Raw genomic sequence first — 23,028 nt, 5'->3', positions numbered from 1 at the left:
CACAGGAGATGTGAGGAAAAACATTATTACTCAGAGGTTGGTGGAAATCTGGGACTTACTGTCTTTAAAAGGTACTAGAAACAGGAACTCTCAACATTCCAGAAGTATTTCTATGTACAGTTGTGATGCCACAACATAAAAGGATCTTGGCTAAGTGCTGGAAAACAGGATTTGAATGGTAGGGTGATGGTTTTTGACTTAGGCAGATATGAAGGGCTACTTTCTACTCTGTAGATTTCTATGACCCTGTGACCTCATTTGAGGAACTTCGAAAATATCATCCCTCCTTACAGCAATAACTGAATTCTTACCAATATTGTATCCCTCCTCATCTTACTGTATCACCTTAAGGTTTGATTTTCCAAATTACTGAGTTGCCACTCCTGTGCATCACTTAACCATACCTCTGTAATAGCAATGATATCACATCCCCATGTGTTAATCAATACCCTCACAACTCATCTGTTGAACTTGCAAGATGCTGTGCATTAAAATAAATGACAATCAGCCTTGCCATGCTCTCTTGTGCCTTGGTTATATCCAAGGACTAAGACAGAGGGCTTTATATTCCTGAATCACTGTGTTCATTTCTGGGGAAGGTGAGAGCTGTACAAATCTAGCAGGTTGCACCTGAACCAGAATGGGAATAAGATCCTTGCAGAGGTGGGGGAATTACGGTTGCAGTTGATGGGAGTTTAAACTAATTTGCCGGAAGATGGGATTTGGATTGAAAGCAAATGGTGCTGTGAGGGGTTATTTTACAGACATGAGGAAAAAGAACCTGCAGGTTTCTTGACTGACATGGAGGTTCTTTTTCCTCATGTCTGTGAAATCACCCTCAAGGCACCATTTACCTTCATTGGCAGGACGTGCTACCTCACTGATTAGCTTGAGCACCAGGAGTTGGAGCTGGAGCATCATTTGGAAACACAACTGTACTTCTGTGAGGCTCAGAATTACAATGAGAGCATGATTTTAGACTTGGTCAGCCTACTGCTGTCAGAGAAGGAATGAGTGACCATCAGATAGGCACCTAACTCAAGAACAGATTTTCTTGTGGGAATATGGACAGTGATTCAGACTGTCAGGTGCATCGAAGACTTCCCACATACTGCAAATCATAGAACATACAGGATATGGCTCCAATGCCATATCTCATAAACTAACTCCATCAATAAACACATGGACTTGGATCCCATCTACCTTCCCTTGGGGGAAAAAAAACAGAAATGACATCACCCACCTTCAGAAACCAAGACCAATAAATAGAGAGGCAAGCATACCACCAGCACTTCAACGGAGACTCTCACTGATGATGTTTCCTTGTCATGGTGACAAAACATCCGAAAACAAACCTTCCAGCTCAACGAGCTAACTTACAAACTTAACTTTTACGTTAATTCTACTCTCCTTTCCTTAGTCTATAGTGGTTTGCTTACATTATTATGTTACTCCCAACTTTACTTATTTCTGGTGCTTTATAATACAGATTTCTAATTTACAGCAATTCACAGATGGTCCCAAACAGTAGTTTCTTACCAAATAATGAACATATAGATTGTGATGTAACTTCTATTTTTTTCAACAAGAAGTGAATGAAGGACATTGTTCTTAAACTGCTTCATCACAATGCTGACTGCAGGACACACTTCCATACTGCTTTACTGTGATGCTGCTGTCAGTAACTCTTCTCCTATCTTGACACTTTGAGAAGAGACTGAATTGACATGGGAGTGGCTGACAAAGCCTGACCAGACTTCCTGCAATCAAGGAAAGCCTCAAATTGTTAAAAGTTTATGCAACTAGTTGGGCAGTGGTATTTGCAAGTAGAATGATATTCCTCTGAGCAGTTTATAGAGTTGGTACAGTTTGTTAACTGAACCAACTTTGACATACCTGCAAATATGTAGCCTTGACCAGAAAAAGACAGAACTATCTTAGGGCTGCCTATTGTTGAAACAGTACAAGTGGTTCTCAGTTAACATAGAATGGCTGGGAAAGATCTTTAGCTGAAACAGCAGCTTCTATATTCTGATATGGAAAGTTACACGATAAGCTAGAGTGAATGTAGCTTTCATAGGAGGCGGATATCCAAGGTAACAAGGTTAAGCTAACAGATGGTCTTGTAAAATGCATACAATATAGAGTCCTGTAGAATAAAAGCAAATACAGCTGCTTCTTGCACAGAGACAGTTTGATAAGGAACATTCTTGAGAAGTGTTGATAGTAGCCTCTTTCCAAAGTTCAGTATACATCATGGGATAGGTGGGAATGGTCTGACCCATATCAATTAGGACTCCCAGGTAATGAGTCACTTGTCATATATCAAATGGAGTATTAAATATATAGACATTAAGAGATTTAACAGCATTCTTGTGGATATTCAGACTCAGGCAGATGGAAGACCTCTTCCTATCAGCTGGGGAATGTTATATAATTGGCTATTCCAGTTTCTTGTCAATGGTAACCCCAGGATGTTGATATCAGAGATTTAGCAACCATAATGCCATTGAACTGTCAAGCAACATTGGTTAGAATGTCTTTTGATGAGGATGGTAATTGTGTGGCATTTGTGCGGTGAGAAGGTTGTTTGCCACTTTTCAGTCCATGCCTGGATATTCCATAGGTCTTGCTGCAGTTGGTTATAAACTACTTCAGTGTTTGAGGAGTTATGAATGGTGGAAAGTGAGGACTGCAGATGCTGGATATCAGAGCTGAAAAATGTGTTGCTGGAAAAGCGCAGCAGGTCAGGCAGCATCAAAGGAGCAGGAGAATGAAGAAGGGTTTATGCCCGAAATGTCGATTCCCCTGCTCCTTAGATGGTGCCTGACCTGCTGCGCTTTTCCAGCAACACATTTTTCAGCTCCGAGTTATGAACAGTGTTGAGTTTCTTGCAATCATCAGCAAATATCACTTCTGACCTTATGATGGAGTGAAGATGAAGCAGTTAAAGGTGGTTGGGCTGAGGACATTACCCTCAGGAGCCCCTGCAGTGATGTACTGCGTTTGAGATGATGGACCCCCATCACCACATTCATCTATCTTTGTGCAACCTGTGTTAGATTCCCACTGACTCCAGTTTTGTTAGGGCTCCTTGATGCTACCTTTGGTCAATTGTGGCTTTGATGTCAAGGACTGTCACACTCAGCTCTTCTTTGGAATTCAGTCCTGTTGTCCAAGATAACAGGAGGTAGAAGATTTTCAACTACTTAAAAGGCCTAGGAAAATTACCTAGATAACACAAGTTAAATAATGTGCAGCTCTTTGTTAATGGGCACAAAGCAAGGTTTTAACTTGATACAGCAAAAGCTGTCAGATCCTGTCAGAAGCTCAACAAAACCCGAAAAAGAACTATGCATGTTGTAAATCAGAAACAAAAATAGAAAGTGCTAGAAAAGTTCACTGGGACTGGCAGCATCTGTGAAGAGAAATCAAAGTTAATTCTGATTCCCTTCACAGGTATTGCCAGACCTGCTGAGCTTTTCCAGCAATTTATGTTTTGGTTCCTATCAGATGCTATGTAATCGCTGAGACCAGAGCTTTTCCAGATTTTCCCAATTTAGCTCTACAGCCCAGAAGCTGCCTCAATGAGAGTCTGAAGTTGCAGACTGCAAGGCTCCAACATAAAGTACAAGAAATTTCATAAATCCTTCTAAATCAATGTTTGTGAAGCCAGGAAGTTGCACAGTTGCGCTGCTTCAATATTCCCTGGTGGTACAGAAAAATCTACCAGATCCAGATCATTTTCAGGCAGTCCCTGTGAATGATGTTCCACACCAGTCAACACAAGGAGGTGACCCAAACTGTACATTGCCAGTCTAGTGAGCTGATAGATAAAAACATAGACCAGGTCACTCCTGTGCGTAGCAACCAACCCTAACAGGAGACTAGGACCTCGTGCTCCTCCTCCAAGGGCCGAAACATCATGAATTCTGTGATCAGTTAGATGAAGAAATTTTGGACTTGTACAGTTCTTCAAAGAGAAGCATGATGATGAGCAGCTAAGATGCCACAGAGGTGGCACAACCCAATGCAGCCACAGGGCTCTTCAAGAGCCTGAATTATCACGAACATTCCCCTGGAGAATAAGTTTTCCGTTGTACCCATAAGCAATGAGGAACCTCTAGGAGGAGCATTCAACTCTATTCCAGATAGTGACTGGAGTTATTTACGGGTGCCAGAAACCAGAGAAACTGAGCAACAAACTGGGATGACAGCAATTTCTGAGCCCAATCCAGAGACCTGAGGGGACAATATGAGTATGTCTCAAGTCCTAAAGGGTTGCCACATGCAAAATACAATCTACAGCACCATGTGTGAACAGGGAGCCTGAATGAGTGCCCAAAATCCTGAATGACCACCCTTGCACAAACCCAAAATGTATCAGAGATGAGCCAGACAAAAAGAGATGAGAAAATATCTGCAGAACCTGAGCAACACTGAAACTACCAGAAGGGAAGAGGATCACTAAAATCCACTTTAGAAAATCATTGGAAATGTTACTCTCAAACTGAGCATCGGGCCTAATCAGATCACTTACTTAAAGGTTTCAAGGCACAAGTGTGCTTACAGAGAGCAAAACTCATCAGTTCACCAGCAGTGACAGCATAGGGTATGACAGAGGCACACTGAGATGCACCACAGAATCCCAGCACCACAGCAGAGGGCTCTTTATAAATCAATTCTGACAAGAAAGTGGTACACATTGCAGCCATAGGAGTGTTGGAAGTAGAACCTCTTCTTACCAGACATATGAGGCAATGGTCACTTAAGCTAGACAGGAAGAAGTCCAGCCAGATGTGGCCAAATACCAAGTGGAGTAGACACAACTGGTTTGTTCCATCACTTGTCACTTTTAGGATAGGAAATGTAAACATATTAGTAATTAGAATGGGAAAACATTCAGGAACAGGATAAGTATTTGGGGACATGTGTAATAAAAGGCAACAGCCATCAATAGCACAGACTCCCTACTCGGTGTATAATATACATAATTAATTGAACATTTCTGGTTGCCAAGACCTGTGCTAGATCCATCTCTTAGCATGATGTTTAGAACAGTTAGGTCTTGTTTTCTATTTCAGTTTCTAACTTCTGATGACATTGTAATAGGCCCTCTTTACTTTATTGTTTATGTTACTGGTTTCAACATAGACTCCAAAAATAGAATCTCCCTCCTACATTTCAATGCTATCTTCAGTTGCACTAATTTATCCATTATTTGTATAACAGGTTCAGCAACACCCCCTTTGTAACTCTCAGTTGCAACTGTAGAGAATGCTGCCTATTCCTCCAATTATTAAATGTCATCTCTATCTGGACATTATTTGTTAGACAAAAATATAGTCTCTAGCATCTTCTCCATCTCTCTTTAGGTCCCTTTCTCTTCTGATTCAGCCAACAGCAAGGGGAATTACTCTCATTGGACTCTAAGGATAGTTAAAACTTGTTATGCGAACCAACATCGCCCCTTACATGAACACATAAATAAATTGCTAAAGCCTATTGTACACCACATACATGGACAAATGCTATATTTAAAGCTATAAACTAATATAATTCATTATCTTATAAGGCAAAACGGTAAAAACAGTGGAAAAGAAGTAACTAATAATATTTGGATTCACTGTCCCCTTACATTTTTAAGTAATAATCAATGAATACCTGTATATTACCTGGAAATTATAGATAGGCAAAGATCGCACTGTTAGTCCTTTGAATAACCACTCAATAACCACAGAAAAGGCAGAGTCTATTCCACATATACAGATTCTGCTAACAATAATACCACTATCTTTCTATTCAAATTTTCTAAATCTTCTCAGAATCACTGTTTATGAAAATGAAATTTCTGGCAAGCTGAATTGGACAATGAACAACATCCTATTTTTAGATTAGATTAGTTATAGTGTGGATTCTGGATTAGTGGTGCTAGCAGAGCACTCTCCTCCCTGACCTATCACCTTCATCCCCTCCCCCACTCATTGTACTCTACGCTACTTTCTCCCCACCCCCATCCTCTAGCTTATCTCTCCACGCTTCAGGCTCACTGCCTTTATTCCTGATGAAGGGCTGCTCCTTGGATGCTGCCTGAACTGCTCTGCCAGCACCACTAATCCATTGATTTTACCTAGTTATAATGTGGAAACAGGCCCTTCAGCCCAACAAGTCCACACCAACCCTCCGAACAGCAACCCACCCAGACCCATTCCTCTACATTTACCCTAACACTAGGGGTAATTTAGCATGGCCAATTCACCTGGACTGTGGGAGGAAACCGGAGCACCCTGAAGAAACCCACGCAGACACGGGGAGAATGTCTGTGTGAAGTTTGCTCAGTTGCCTGAGGTGGGAGTTGAACCCGGGTCTCTGGCACTGTGAGGCAGCAGTGCTAACCACTGTGCCATCGTGCCACCCACCCTTGTAAGAGAGTATTTAATTTGGAACTTTTCAATCATAACTATAATCAATTGAGTTTGAATATACAACTCACATGCAATTAGTCTGTTGTTTTTTCTCAAAAAGTGTAATAGGTTCACAGAAATATATACTGTTCTGATTTCACTTCTTTGAAACTCCAACTTATCAAATGACCTATTACAAAATGTGTTTTGTGATTAAATATGCAATAGTACATTGGTCAATAACACTTGTGGAAATGAAGAAATATTTTCTGCAGTAATGGATCATTGATTTGATTATCAATTCTAATTCCATTTACCTAAAGGTACTCTTGCAGCACTTGCATCAGGGTTTATCCAAAATGACAGCCATGATAGGACAACTATCAGAAGAGTTGGAGCATAAACTCCCATCATGTAATATCCAACTTGTCTTCTTAATGTAAATATTACTTCCACACAGGTGTAATATCCTTTAAAAGAAAAGTAGTAAATTAAGGGTGGAATCTTTCCTGCAGAAAAACTGAAATGTTTAATGGCAATATTGCAACTGATACACAGTCAGAATGAAATTCAAAAGCTAAAAGCATAATTCAATTGATCCCATTTTTAAATTTCAACAATTTTTCAATAAGCTGATCAATGACTTTAATAATGTTCAAATATTCTAATGGTGGTACATTATTCTGAAACATAATGGTGGTATAGTTTACTATAACACAAAACGACAGATGTCTTCAGGTTGTTGGGATTAATGTAATAGCTCTTTCAAAGAACCATCACAGTACAATGGGTACTGTGGCCTCTCACTGTCCTTTATCATTCCATTCTATGACACTATACCATGATAATAATAGACATGCATCTCTATTAGTTACATTGATTAGTAAGTAAAGTGATCCATCAATAGCCAGAAAAGGTTATATTTTGTTGCAATAAAAAAAGGTTACAAATTAGACCTCATTGTGGGCCTTTTTCTCGGAGAAAGAATGTAAAATTTGGCTACTGGCCCTATACCCCAAGAACACCTCAAATATAAACAATGCAATATAAACCTCAGCTAATTTTCAGATCTCTGCTGTGGTTTTTAAGAGGAATTAGACCCCTTATATATGTTAATGCCTGTTAGTGCCTTTTTAGGACTCTGAAATATGATGATTCTGGCACTCATTTTGTCATCATAAGCGTATACACCAGTCACGTCACCATAGTTCCATAGGGTTGCTCTCTCACTAAAGAAACATGATTCATGGTGAGTTTAACTTCACGGAGACCTTGCCTCAGGTGAGCGGCAAAGTTGAGAAGGTGAGACTTCCATGGTAACCTCAGCTGGTGCGGAATTAAACCCATGCTGTTGGCATCACTCTGCAACGCTTCCCACCAATCCAGCCAACTGAGCTAATCAAACCCAGAAGCATACAGAGCCTATAAGATGAAGATATGTAACTGTCCATAACAACATTGAAAATATCTATGGCAATATCATTTGGAAACATTAAAACTACATAATATTGTGTTGTGCTGTTAGAACAGCAGGTTAGCTCTCCTATTAATCAGCATGCCACAATTGTTCAAAATACAATATTCATCCAAATAGTTATGAGTCATTGCCTTTCACAGCTGACTCTTGTCATCTGAAGACCTTTTCATGAGAAAGATACTGAGTGCAATACCACTGGGATCAACGCTCTGATTCTTGTTAGTGTACATAAATGACATTATTTCAAAAATGCCACCAATTAAACACCTTGGAGCTATAATTAATCTGTTCATCTGCTGCTAGCCAACTGCATTTATTGCTTATTTAAAATTACTTTTAATTAAAATTAAAATGGAAATCCCAAAGTTAACAGCTTGTGTGGAAAGTGAATTTAGATGCAAGCCATCATTTGGGACAATCTGTAAATAATTTGTCTTTTCTGAATTTAACTGTTACTTGGCCATATTGCACTTATTGGAACACTCTGCACTGTTTTTTTAAAGAACTTTGGGCTTTTGCCTGAAATGTTTCATTATTCTAAAGTCACAGCACATTTAAACAGTTAAACATTTACTGAAATTGCAATATATCCTTTTTTTGAAAAAATACACTTGTTGTCAGACAAGGGTTGGAAAACAATGGAGTCATATTCTCATGGTTTAAACAATACACACTCATCAGTACCGATCTTTACAATAAGCATTTAAAACATAGAATAACTTCAGTTCAATGTAACACTGAGCTTATTTTTGCCAGTAAGTACATTCTGCTATTAGTTTAAACTTCCTAAAGTATTACTGAGCTTAACCACAAAGATGGAAAAAGAATACAATACTTCTGTACTCTTCTAAAGAAAAGGTAATTAGATTTCTAGTAACATTTTGTAAAATTTGAAAAAGGTCCCAGTGATCTTATGGAGAACTTTATTAAGTGCAGTGAACAGTTCTTTGTTTGTACTTTGTCAACCATCTTAACACTGAAGGCTTTCAAGAGATTCAAAGATTTTGGAGCCTGTACTGGGCACCAAGGCTTGAAGAGCATGTTCCAGAAAACCCTGCCCACTTTGACACTGGAGCTGGGAGGGTGCAGTGGCAAAATGTGAAAAAGCATTTGAATATAAATCCTTACACTTCTTGACAAGGACAAAATGGACATTCATTTCATCTTTAGCCAATTTAATTGGGGAAAAATATCTCCTTAAAATTGCTGCAGCTTTGAAATGATGTGCAACAATTATCATATAAGTGCTTAACAGATGTTTATACAATTCCTTAGGCTGCTATTTTAATGGAGCCATTAACCTGTTTACTTTAATGTTTCAAGTAAAATATCAGGCAAAGAAATTGGATGCAAACAGGTTTCCCTTTGAGTATTTACACAAGATGAATTCAGAGCCTTTGATGAGACTTATGTAATATGGAATGTCTGAGGAAAATTGAACATCAAAACAAGCTGAAATTTGATCATAAAGAAAGTCTGTTCCAGCTCAGTCAGGATGTGCCCATATATTTCTTTTTAACAATCTGAAAATGTTTAAAGTGACAGCATGTTTTTCTTCTGTTGCAAATGGATTTTAACTTCAGTCGCTCAGATTGGAAAATATTCCATGTGTCACACACTGAAAACACATTTTGCCTCAAAACTTGAGACTTGAGTAATATAGTCTCTATGTAAAGCATACACCTTCAAAAAGTTTACAAAATGTAGCTTGTAAATCTAAAGTGAATAATTCTCACCAGTGCCCTTATAATACTTTGTGCAGTTTCCATACTCAATATCTTCCTGTTTAATATCAAACTGTGGCAATGCAATTTGCTCCATCTGAACAGGGTCTTTAGATTGCCAGATGAATCGAAGATCATCTGTGGTGTAGCCAACTGCAAAAGAAAAACAAAAGAACACAACTGATGAATTAGGTGCATCTATTGGAAATTTGATACATATCAGTAATCATGATGTTCTTACATAAAATAAAAAAAACAGAAATTGCTAGAAATAGCAGGTTTGGCAGCATCAGTGGAGAGTTGAGTCAAGTATGTCAGTTCTTCAGAACAGTCATTTCGACTCAGGATATTAACCTTACACAGGTGCTGCCAGAAATGCTGATCGTTTTCAGCACCATCAATAATTTGGTTTGATTGAATGTTCTGATGTTCTTGTTGAGAAGAAGGGGAGAAAGAAATTCCTGCTCATCTTTGCCTGTGTTTATCTCTTGAACCTAATTCTGGGGTTAATGTAAATTCACATAATTCGGGTGGGAATCAGGAACTACAGTGCCTCAGGGACACCTAGATCAGATGACAGACTTGTTTAAATACTTGAAATTTTAAATCATGTCACATTTTGGCAATGTGTGAGTTTTGTTGAGTGTCATGGAGAGTTTCTCTACATGAAGCTTTAGTGAGTTTTCTCACACTACCATCCAAAATTGTTTCACTGACAATCTGCCACACCCCATGGGTACTCCTAGTGTCTGATGCTAGTTGGATTCTACCAGTCATTGTACTCAGAAGAACTTGTCACTCCCAGGATATTCCACCATCTCTGCCACCAATTCCATCTTTAAAAAGGTGTTGTGCACTCAGACAAGCACTATCAGTCCCCAGCTGCCCTGCATGGCTCCTGACATTTGTCCTGCACTAATTAGAGAAGATAAAATTGGCACCCTGCTTTGTGGGCAGGTACTTGGAGGCCCTGGTAAATGGGATGGTACATAGTTGTGATGCCCCATTCCCCTGTATCAACAGAAGAGTCTACCCCATCAGACCCTATCAGCCCTGCAGTGAAGGAAGATCAGTGGCCTTTTCCACCAGCATTAAGTGCTGCTCTCTCTACTACCCCTCATTCACTCTATATTTGCTACTGTACCTGCCTACCATAAAGATGAGGCTCCACATTTTCACAACTGCATGCAGCATACTGACTCTCACCCACACAATTCCACAGATGAGTAACCCGGCATGCCCCGTGCATTGCTTTTTCATTGCCTTGCAGCACCGTACCATCTTACCCCGACCTGTACTAGCACTAACAACTTGGAGGGAAGTATAGGAACAGAGGACCCATAAGGTTCACATACATGCTTCTCTGAAAGTGGCCAGGCATATTGAAACAGTTTGAAACAGAAGGCTTATAGAATCCTCTCCAAATCATTGGTAAGACTACATTTGGAGTATTGTGTTCAGTTTTGGGCACGTCGTTTAAGAAGGATGTTAAAGCCCCAGAGAGAGTATGAAGGACATTTACGAGAATGATTCCTTGTATCTTAAAGTCCCTCATTCCAGGTAAGATTAAAGAGATTAGTTATTTTCCTTGAAGCAGGGAAGATTAAGAAATGACCTTATTGAGGGGTTCACAATTATCCTAAAGGGCATAGTTCCTAGTCCGGGTCTGTGGCAGGTGGTGAGGGAACCAAAAAGGAGGGAAAAATGTACCTGACCTCATCCTTACCAAACTGCCTCCTGCAGATGCATCTGACCATGACAATATCAGTAAGAATGACCACTGCACAGTCCTTGTAGAAATGAAAGCTCACCATCACATTGAGAATAACATCCATCAGGTTATGTTAAGTGGGACAGACTCTGAACGGATCTAGCAACTTAAGACTGGGCATCCATGATACACTGTCAGCTGTCAACAGCAACAGATTTGTATTCTGGCACAACCTGCAACTTGTTGAGAGTGTGGTGCAGGAATGAAGGGCTAATGCTCGAAACGTTGATTCTCCTACTCCCCGGATGCTGCTTCACGGGCTGTGCTTTTCCAGCACCACACATATCCCTCATTCAACCATCATCATCTACCCTAATTCAATGGAGAGTGCAGGAGGGCAATGTCAGGAGCAGCAGCAAGCATACCTAAAAATGAGGTGTCAACATGGTGAAGCTGCTAAACTGGAAAACTTGCATGGCAAATAGTATAAGCAGTAAGTGATAGAGAGAGCGAAGTGATCCCACAACCAATGGATTAGAACTAAGTTCTGCAGCTCTGCCACATCCAGTCATGAAGAGCGTTGGACAATTAGCAACTCATTGGAGGAGGTGCTCCACAATTTTCACCATCTTCAATGATGGAAGAGTCTAAGACATCAGTGCCAAACACAAGGCTGAAGTATTCGCAGTAATCTTCAGCATTAGGTGCGGAGCAGATGATCTAACTCAGCCTTCTCACTTCAGCCAATTCAATTGAAACCATGTGATTTCAAGAAACAGCCGGAAGCACTGGATGCTGCAAAGGCTATAGGTCCTGTCAACATGCTTGCAATAATACTGAAGACTTGTGCTCCAGAGGTTGCACACCCCTAGCCAAGCTATTCCTGTATAGTTACAACAGTGGCACCTTTACCCGACAATGTGGAAAACTGCCAAGTTATGTCCTGTACACATAAAGCAGGGCAATCCAATCCAGTCAATTACTGCCTCATCAGTCTACTCTCCATCATCTGTAAAGTGATGGAAGGTATTGTCAACAGTGTGAGCAAATTACACCTGCTCAGTGATTCCCAGTTTGGCTTCTGCAAGGGCCACTCAGCTCCTGACCTCATTACAGCTTCAGTTCAAACACAGACAAAAGAGGTGAATTCCAGAGATGAGATAAGAATGATAGCCCTTGACATGAAGGCTACAATCCACCAGGTGTGGCATTAGGGAGCTGTAGCAAAACTGGAATCAACGAGAACTGGGGGCTTACAGGAGGTCAGTTGTCTCAGTTCCAGGATATCTCTGCAGGAGTTACTCAGGATAGTGTCCTAGTCCTAGCCATCTTCAGCTAGTTATTCAATGACCTTCCTGCATCATAAGGTCAAAAGTAGAGAGTTTTGCTGATGTTTGCACAATGTTCAGCACCATTCATGACTCCTCAAATGCTGTAGCAGTCAAATGCAAAATAAACTGGACATTATCTAGGCTTGGGCTAACAAAAAGTAAATAACAGGCAATGGTCATCTCCAATAAAAGACAATCTAACCTCCACTATCATCATCCTGGGGGTTACCATTGACCAGAAAGTCAACTGGACACTCTACATAAATATAATGACTATAAGGGCAGGTCAGAAGTTCAGAATACTGTAGTAAGTAACTCACCTCCTGACTCCCCAAAGCCTGTCCACTCTCCAGAAGGCAAAAATCAAGAATATGATGAAATACTGCCCACCTGTCTGGATGGGTGCATCTCTAACTTCATTCAAGAAGCTTGACACCATCCAGGACAAAGCATTGATTGACACTGTATCCACATGCATTCACTCCCTCCACCAATTATACAGCAGTGGGTCCTATGGCAAAAATTCACCAAAGATCCTTAATCAGCACCTTCCAAACACATGGCCACTTCCATTTAGGAGGAGAAGGGTAGCAGATACTGGGAACACCATCACATTGCAAGTTCACCTCCAAGCCACTCACCATCCTGACTTGGAAATATATTGCTTCCTTTTCACTGTTCAAAATCTTGGAATTCCTCCCTAAGGGTACTGTGGGTCTATCTGCAGCATGTAGATCAAGGACAACTTGGGACAGGCAATAATGCTGGCCAGCCAGCAACATTCACATCCCATGAGTGAGTAACAATAAACACTAAAAGAATCCAGACAATAGTTTTCCATAAATAAGAGTCTGCCCTTCTTAAAGGAGCATTGCCAAATGTTTGGTTTCCTAACGTTTGGTAAAAACAGGCCACAAACTTCTCTTTTGATTATTGAATTATTACAACTGGTCAAATCTTTTTTCATAACTAGTGACATATAAAATATACAGTAACAGCAATTGCTTCCACGCTGTCGCCGTTTAATTGGTATTGAACAAAATGAACCAAATTTTCCTGGTCCCCTGGTGGAGGAAGTGGAAGGGACAAAAACATTATTATAATTTATTAACAACACTTTCCCACTTTGAGAGAGGTTTCACAACACTTTGTCGAGAAAGCAAACTTTTTGCCTGCTGCGTGGGAGTTGATAAGCTAACTCAATTGTTAATGTTCCAATCGGGAAAATTTTGTGGTCCAATGGCAATTTGCTGATGGTTTGCCTTGTATCAACTCCCTGGAAGCAGTCTCTGTAGGTGTCTGGGAGGATCAACAGAGCAAGAGGCGACATTGACAGAGTTGGGGGCTGCAGGGCAGGTATGGGTTCCCCAGCATTTCAACGAGCCAAGTGAAGATGAATCTTCCTCCATCATAGAACCTCTGAAATACTTATTTATTTTTGTGCCTCAATTTTGAGGCGCACTTATGGTCCCCTACTATCAGCTTTCCAGCAAATGCCTTACTCACTCTGTGGGATTTTAGAGGTGCCAGATCAGTCAATGATACGATGGCACTTTTTAACCATCCTTTCTAAGATGAGTGTGGTGACGAGCTAATTAAAAGGCCACTTCTGGGAAATGGCTTCAGACATGTGGACTTGCAGCACTCACTTAGGCTTGGAGGGCTTAGGAAAACCCTGCCCTTTAAGCAACTTTGACCATAAATAATCAAAATTAAAATATATTGTGAATCAAGTCAATAATCTTTTCAGTTTTAAAGCTGTGGGATAGAAATTACAGTCAATTGATATTAGTGGAAAATATTTAATGCATATTTTTAGTTGGATATTTCTTTACTTCATATTTTTACAAATAGATGATTTAAAATTATTTAAAATACAATAAGGACATATTATCTATTAGAATGACCACAGTAACTTCTAACTTCTCACAGAATTGCTTCAGTACAAAGGAAGCCTTTTGGCCTGTTGTTTCTATCAGCTCTTCAAAAGAGTACCATTTCCAAGTTTTCATCCCATAACTCTGTGTCTGATTCCTTTTTGGACAATACAGAGGAACCTCAACTATCCAAACGAGATGGGTACGCACTATTTCATTCGGATAATTGATTATTCGGTTAACTGATTTCCTCTGCAGCTCGGAGTTTTCTGGCAAGTCTGCTCCCGTTCAGGAGACTAGGCAGCAGCACATCGCCCACGAGTCCCCGCCTCCCGCACACACCCCAACACCACCCCCACCCCTGCACCCCCACCACCCTGCCACTCAATCCCATCCGAGCCCAACCCCAACCCCATCTGCTTCTGGCCTGTTCTTGGCAGCATTTCAGTGAGCCGAGTACATTTTTAATCATTTTACCTAGAAACAAAAGATGTGATCAGGGTTGAAACAGCTCTTTGACATAATGTTTCTATCAGGACCTTGAGATCCCCTTTGGATAATCCGAAATTTGGATAATTGATATTCATTTTCTGGATTAGTGGTGCTGGAAATGCGGCACGGTGGCACAGTGGTTAGCACTGCTGCCTCACAGTGCCTGAGACCTGGGTTCAATTCCCGACTCAGGCGACTGACTGTGTGGAGTTTGCACGTTCTCCCCGTGTCTGCATGGGTTTCCTCCGGGTGCTCCAGTTTCCTCCCACAGTCCAAAGATGTGCGGGTCAGGTGAATTGGCCATGCTAAATTGCCCGTAGTGTTAGGTAAGGGGTAAATGTAGGGGTATGGGTGGGTTGCGCTTCGGCGGGTCGGTGTGGACTTGTTGGGCCAAAGGGCCTGTTTCCACACTGTAAGTAATCTAATCTAAGCAGTTCAGGCAGCATCCGAGGAGCAGTAAAATCAATGTTTCAGTCAAAAGCCCTTCATCAGGCCTGATGAAGGGCTTTTGCCCGAAAAGTTGATTTTACTGCCCCTCGGATGCTGCCTGAACTGCTGTGCTTTTCCAGCGCCACTAATCCAGAATCTGGTTTCTAGCATCTGCAGTCATTGCTTTGACATAATTGATATTCAGATAATCAAAGTTCCTCTATAATCCAATTCCCGCCTGAACTCCTTAATGTAATCTGCCACAAACACATTCATGCTCTCAAAGGTTTACCAGTTGGAACGTGAAACAGTTTCTTTTCAGGTCTCACATTCCTCTTTTGTCAATTACATTAAATCCACACCCTCTTGTTCTTTATTCTTTGGCCAACAGATGGCAAGGTTTCTCCCTGTCTACTCTGTTCAGACCCGTCATGATTGAACACCATCAAATCCTCTCTCTACCTTCTCTTCTCCAAGGAGACCTGGCCCAACGTCTCCATCCTGTCTACATAACTGAAGTTCCTCATCCTTGGAAACATCCTTATGAATCTTTTCTGCACTGTCTCCAATGCTTCCACATCTTCCTTAAAGGAAGGCAGCTAGAACACAATATACCGGTTGAACCAAATTAGCATTTCACAGAAGTTTAACATAACTTCTTTGCTATTGGGGAGGGTTTAAACTAATGTGGCAGGGACATGGGAACCAAGCAAGGTGGTTAATGCACAGTAAGGATGTAGGAACTAAGGCCTGTAAGGACCTAGAAAATGAAGTCAGCGTGACTAAGGGGAATAGTAGGCAGGGAGTGGAATGATGAACGTAAAGGGACTGGTGGTCTGAGGTACATTTATTTTAATGCAGGAAGTGTAGCAGGTAGGGCAGATGAACTTAGGGCTTGGATTAATACCTGGGAGTATGATGTTACTGCTTTACTGAGACTTGGTTGAGGGAAGGGCATGATTGGCAACTAAATATCCCAGGATATCGATGCTTCAGGCGGGAGAGAGAGGGAGGTAAAAGGGTGGAGGAGTTGAATTACTGGCCAGAGAGGATATCACAGCTGTGCTGAAGGAGGGCACCATGGAGGATTCGAGCAATGAGGCAATATGGGCAGAGCTCAGAAATAGGAAGGGTGTGGTAACAATGTGGGGCCTCCCAACAGCGAGCATGAGATAGAGGTACATATATGTAGGGGTAAAAAAGGAGGTCTGCAGATGCTGGAGATCACAGTTGAAAATGTGTTGCTGGTTAAAGCACAGCAGGTTAGGCAGCATCCAAGGAATAGGAAATTCGACGTTTCGGGCATAAGCCCTTCATCAGGAATGAGGAGAGTGTGCCAAGCAGGCTAAGATAAAAGGTAGGGAGGAGGGACTTGGGGGAGGGGCGATGGAGATGTGTAGAGAGATTATGGAATGGTGTAGGAGCAACAAGGTGGTGGTAATAGGAGATTTTAATTTTCCCAACATTGACTGGGATTCATTAAGTGTTAGAAGGGTTAGATGGAGCAGAATTTGTAAGGAGCATCCAGCAGGACTTTCTAAAGCAGTATATAAATAATCCAACTTGGGAAGGGGCCATATTGGACCTGGTGCTGGGGAATGAGCCAGGCCAGGTGGTTGAAGTTTCAGTAGTGGATTACTTTGGGAACAGTGATCACAATTCCATAAGTTTAAGGATATACTCATGGACAAAGGCGAGAGTGGCCCGAAAGGAAGAGTGCTAAATTGAGGGAAGGCCAACTATAATTCAGCAAGCGCTGGGGAATGTGGATTGGGAGCAGTAAATCCACCTTTGATGTGTGTGATGCTTTTAAAGAGAGGTTGATTAGAGTGCAAGATAGACATGTCCCTGTGAAAATGTTGGCAAGATTAGGGAACCTATGATAACAGGTGAAATTGAGGGGTGAACAAAGAGGAAAAAGGAAGCATATGTAAGGTCTCGGTGACTGAAAACAGACAAAGCTTTGCGAATGTCGGGAAAGTAGGTCCAATTTGAAATGAGGAATTAAGAGGGCTAAAAGGGGTCATCAAATATCTTTAGCAAATAGGGTTAAGGAAAATCCCAAAGCCTTTTATTCATATATAAGGAGCAAGAGGGTAACTAGAGAAAGGATTGGCCCATTCACGGACAAAGGAGGAAAGTTATGCGTAGAGTCAGAGCAAATGGGGGAGATTCTTAATGAGTACCTTGTATAGTATTTATCCAAGAGAGGGACATGGCGAATGTTGAGGTTAGGGATAGATCTTTGATTAGTCTAGGCCAAGTCAGCATAAGGAGGAAGAAACATTGGGTATTCTAAAAGTCATTAAGGTGGACAAGTCCCCAGGTCCGGATGGGATTTATCCCAGGTTACCGAGGGAAGTGAGAGATGGAATAGTTGGGGTTTTAACAGATATCGTTGCAGCATCCTTGAACACTGGAGGACTGGAGAATTGCTAATGTTGTCCCCTTGTTTAAAAAGGTTAGCAGGATAATCCAGGTAATTATAGACCGGTGAGCCTGACGTCAGGGATAGGGAAGCTGCTGGAGAAGATACTGAGGGATAGGATCTACTTACATTTGAAAGACAATGGGCTTGTCAGTGATAGGCAGCATGGTTTTGTGCAGGGAGGTCATGTCTTACCAACTTAATAGAATTCTTTGAGGAAGTGACAAAGTTCATTGACGAGGGAAGGGCTGTAGATGTTACATACATGGACTTCAGTAAGGCGTTAGGTAAGGTTCACCATGATAGGCTGATGGAGAAAGTGAAATCGCATGGAGTCCAGGGTATATTAGCTCGATGGACAAAGAACTGGTTGGGCAGAGTGAGACAGAGAGTAATAGTGGAAGGGTGTTTCATAAAATGGAGAACTGTGACCAACGGTGTTCCACAGGGATCCAAGCTGGGACGACTGTTGTTTGTGATATACATAAACCATTTGGAGGAAGGTACAGGTGGCCTGATTAGCAAGTTTGCAGATGATACTAAGATTGGTTGAGTAGCAGATAGTGGAGGGGACTGTCAGAGAATATGGATTGACTGGAGAGTAGGGTGGACAAATGGCAGATGGAGTTCAATTGGCGCAAAAGCATGGTGTTGGAGTTTGGAAGATCCATTTGAAAAGCGAACTATATGGTAAGTGGAAAAGCCCTGACGAAAATTGATGTACAGAGAGATCTGGGTGTTCAGGTCCATTGTACCCTGAAGGTGGCAACTTGGTGGATAGAGTGAACAAGATGGCATACGGCATGTTTTCCTTCATTGGATAGGGTTTTGAGTATAAGAGTTGGCAGTTCTTGTTGCCACTTTACCAAAAGGATGTGGATGATTTACTGAGGGTACAGAGGAGGTTCACCAGTATGTTGCCTGATATGGAGGATGCTAGCTATGAAGAGAGTTTGCGTAGATTGGAATTATTTTCATTAGAAAGACAGAGGTTGAGGGGTGACCTGTTTGAGGTCTACAAAATCATAAGAGGTAAGACAGTGGGGGACTCAATTACTCAGGGTCATGATTTCAAGGAGAAAGGGGAGAAGTTTAGGGAGATATGCATGGAAATATCTTCACGCAGAGGGTGATGGGTGCCTGGAATGCACTGCCAGTGGAGCTGGTAGAGACTGGCAAGATAGCATCATTTTAGATGTATCTAGATAGATCAATGAAAGGACAACAAGCAAAGAGATGCAGATCCTTGGAAGATGGGCGACAGGTTTAGATAGAGGATCTGGATCGGTGCAGGCTTGGAGGGCCAAAGAGCCTTTTCCTGTGCTGTAATTTTCTTTGTCTTCTTTGTTCTTTCATTTGCTGCTCATCTCATCAGCTTGTCTCCATCCTTCTGAAGTTCTGCACCATCCTGCTCAAAGTGTGCAATGCCTTCAACTTTCATGTCATTTGCAAATTTTGAAATTGCGCTCTGTACATCAAGGTCTACATGATATATTTCAAGAAGATCAGGAATTCTAACACCACCTCTGGAGACATCAACTGCAAAAATTTCCTCCAGTTTGAAAAACATCCTTTAAGCAATATGGTTTCCTTTTACTTAACCAATTTTGCATCCACTCTTATGCACACTTTATCAACTGCATTTAGAAGTCTCACCCCCACCAGATCAGCAGCAATGCCATGATAAACTTGTACTTTCTTTGTGCTCAAACTTTCTCTCATTTATAGAATAGAGTTCTATACAAAAGCACAATTAAAACAAAGAAGATTCTCCCAAATGTTCCCCCTTTAACAAAACAGATAAAGTTTGCAGGGTACCTTCCATGAGTTACTTTTCCTGGTGCTTCAGTCTACATGATAACTTCTGAAAACATTATCACATTCAAACATAATTTAGTCCTCATCTGCCATCCACCTACAAACCTTCACTAGTGGTGACTAAACTGTGATCAGTGTAGGGACTCATTGTGATTATGGGCTTCTTTTCACATGAATGTATAGATCACCCAACAGTTATACACCAATGAAGATTGTCAATTCAATGTTACCAGTTTACTGCCCACAGCAGGAATAAAAATGAACCCTTCTGGCTGAAATGTTCCTTTATCTGAATGACAAAAACTACTAGTCTTTAAATGAGACATCACATTAAAAAGTTAGGTTAACTAGCTATATGTAAACAGCAACTGTCTGCAAGTCAAAAACACTCATACATCTATCTTACAGTAAATGTCCAAGAAACATACAGCTTTCCAGTTGAATCTTGCAGTGTTGTGTATCCATGGGAAACAGCGTCAAATCAAGTGGGCATGAAAGAGTTATTGACAACCTGAATTATGAAAAACAAATGGAAAACATCATTCGGTTTTCTCAGTAATCAATATTGAGAGTTTTCAGCAAAAGCTTTTCCTGTAGTAGTCAGTTTTCTCACCTCATGCTCAGCAGGACATCACCATTGCGGAATATAAAGAGAAGGATGTTATCTTGCGTTACATCATGAAAATTTGCATTCTTTTCATTTGCAAAAAACAAATCTGGTTTCCACAAACATTTGAACATTTTGGGATCCACGGTCAGTGTATCCGAACCTTTAAAATCTGTTGGCAGTTTAAGTCGAGGATCATTCCATTTCTGTCTCAGGAATATATTGACTCTGTAGTCCTGTTAGAACAGAAGACTATGAGTCAAATTAATTGCAAGTGAAACAAAACACAAAGATAATAGAAAATTTCATAAATCTAAATCGGGCAGCATGGTGGCACAGTGGTCAGCACTGCTACCTCACAGCATCAGAGACACGGGTTCAATTCCTGCATTGGGCAACTGTCTATGTGGAGTTTGCACATTCTTCCCAGTGTCTGCATGGGTTTCCTCCGGGTGCTCTGGTTTCTTCCCACAGTCCAAAGATGTGCAGGTTAGGTGAACTGGCCATGCTAAAATACCCGTTGTGTTAGGTGTAGGGGAATGGGTCTGGGTGGGTTGCTCTTCGGAGGGTCAGTGTGGACTTGTTGGGCCGAAGGGTCTGTTTCCACACTGTAAGTAATCTGATCTAATCTAATGATTATAAGTTTGAAATACACAGCAGATTGATCAGCATCTGAAAGGACTTGTCATTGAAATGATCAGAATTCTTATTTACCATCATGATTGCTAAACTTTATAAGGCAGTTATGTTCTGGAATATATCTTTCACACAATATAAAACAGACAATTATTCAGAAGTGTGCTCAAAGAAATGCCTATTTGATTTGGGATCATAGCTAACTTGCGAAGTTATATCCAAAATTGACTGAATGGTAGATGGTACAGTGTAGTTGTAGAAAGCTATTTGTGTTACTGGTGGTCAGTGTCCAGTAGCACACCACAGGCATCAGTGCTGGATTCCTTATTGTTTCTGTCTGCATCAACATAGATGAGAAAGCATGGTAAGTAATTCTGCAGATAACATTGGCCGAATGGTTCATAATGAAGATTAAGATCTGAGGTTACAGGAAGCTATAGGCAGATTGGTCAGATCAGCGCAGATGGAATTTAACCCTTCTAAGTGTGAGGTGATGAACATTGGAAGAAGTAACAGATGAGGGAATACTCAATGAATGGCAGGACAATAGGAAGCACAGAGAGATTGTTTGTCCACAGATCCCTGAAGGCAGCAGGGCAGTTAATGAGGAAATTAACCCTTTATCAGTCATGACACCAATGATAGGAACAGGGAGTTATATTGGATTGTGCAGAACATTGGTCAGGCCACATCATGTGCAATTCTGGTTGCCACACTGCACGGTTAGCGTGATTACACTGGAGGGGTGCAGAGAAAATTCCCCAGGATGTTGCCTGGAATGGAGCATTTTATCCATAAGAAAAGTTGGATATACTTGGATTATATTGTTAGTAGCAGAGATGTTATGGTGTTACCTGATTAAGGGGTGTAAGATTAAGAGGCTGTTCCCCTAAGTTGAAGGGTCAATCATGAAGGAGAATAATTTTAAGTTGAAGGGCAGGAGTTTGGGTGGATTCGAGGATTTTCTTTTCCACCGGAGAGTGGTGGAAATTTGGAATGCACTGTCAGGGAGGGCAGTAGAGGCCGGGAGACTTTCAGCCCCTAAAACGTACATGGTGAATACTTGACATGTTATTGGCATTCAAGGCTATGGACCAGCCATTGGAAAGTTTAATAAGTGTGGATTTCATGGATCTTTTTTGTGTTATATGATTCAATCAATGGGAGACTGAAATGTGTAATTACTCAAGGTTTGTGCGAAGATTTGTAGCTCGGGTGCTTGTTGTAGTGGTTCTGTTCGCCGAGCTGGAAGTTTTTGTTGCAAACATTTCGTCCCCTGGCTAGGAGACATCATCAGTGCTCTGGAGCCTCCTGCGAAGCGCTTCTTTGATGTTTCTTCCGATATTTATAGTGGTCTGTCCTTGCCGCTTCCGGGTGTCAGTTTCAGCTGTCCGCTGTAGTGGTTGGTATATTGGGTCCAGGTCGATGTGTTTGTTGATGGAGTTTGTGGATGAATGCCATGCCTCTAGGAATTCCCTGGCTGTTCTCTGTCTGGCTTGCCCTATGATAATAGTGTTTTCCCAGTCAAATTCATGTTGCTTGTTGTCTGAGTGTGTGGCTACTAGGGATAGCTGGTCGTGTCGTTTCGTGGCTAGTTGGTGTTCACGAATGCGGATTGTTAGCTGTCTTCCTGTTTGTCCTATATAGTGTTTTGTGCAGTCCTTGCATGGTATTTTGTAAACTACATTAGTTTTGCTCATGTTGGGTACTGGCTCCTTTGTTCTAGTAAGTTGTTGTCTGAGCGTGGCTGTTGGTTTGTGTGCCGTTATGAGTCCTAAGGGTCGCAGTAGTCTGGCTGTCAGTTCTGAAATGCTCCTGATGTATGGTAGTGTGGCTAGTCCTTTTGGTTGTGGCATGTCCTTGTTCCGTGGTCTGTCTCTTAGGCATCTGTTGATAAAGTTGCGCGGGTATCCATTTTTGGCGAATACCTCTTTTCGCAGTTCTGGTGTACTGCAGTGTGTTGTAGCTCTTTTGAATAGTGTCCTGATGCAGCTTCGTTTGTGTGTGTTGGGGTGGTTACTTTCACACCAACTAGCCACGAAACGACACGGCCAGCTATCCCTAGTAGCCACACACTCAGACAACAAGCAACAT

The 23,028-nt window shown here is 41.3% G+C and overlaps 1 protein-coding gene across 1 annotated transcript in view; it reads right to left on the bottom strand.

Moving 5' to 3' along the window:
- Positions 1–23,028, bottom strand: part of glrbb (glycine receptor, beta b) — a 216,188-nt gene that overhangs the window by 84,493 nt on the left and 108,667 nt on the right. The window contains exons 5-8 of the mRNA XM_060851436.1: positions 20,305–20,534; positions 20,120–20,202; positions 9,618–9,758; positions 6,722–6,874 (exon numbers count right to left, since the gene is read on the bottom strand). Coding sequence (XP_060707419.1) covers positions 6,722–6,874; positions 9,618–9,758; positions 20,120–20,202; positions 20,305–20,534 — 607 coding nt within the window. The remainder of the gene's footprint in view (positions 1–6,721; positions 6,875–9,617; positions 9,759–20,119; positions 20,203–20,304; positions 20,535–23,028) is intronic.

The sequence above is a fragment of the Hemiscyllium ocellatum genome, chromosome 36 (genome assembly GCF_020745735.1).
Source record: "Hemiscyllium ocellatum isolate sHemOce1 chromosome 36, sHemOce1.pat.X.cur, whole genome shotgun sequence".
NCBI lineage: Eukaryota > Metazoa > Chordata > Chondrichthyes > Orectolobiformes > Hemiscylliidae > Hemiscyllium > Hemiscyllium ocellatum.
The sequence above is the reverse complement of the archived record's forward strand: the minus strand, read 5'-3'. Positions and strand labels throughout refer to the sequence as shown.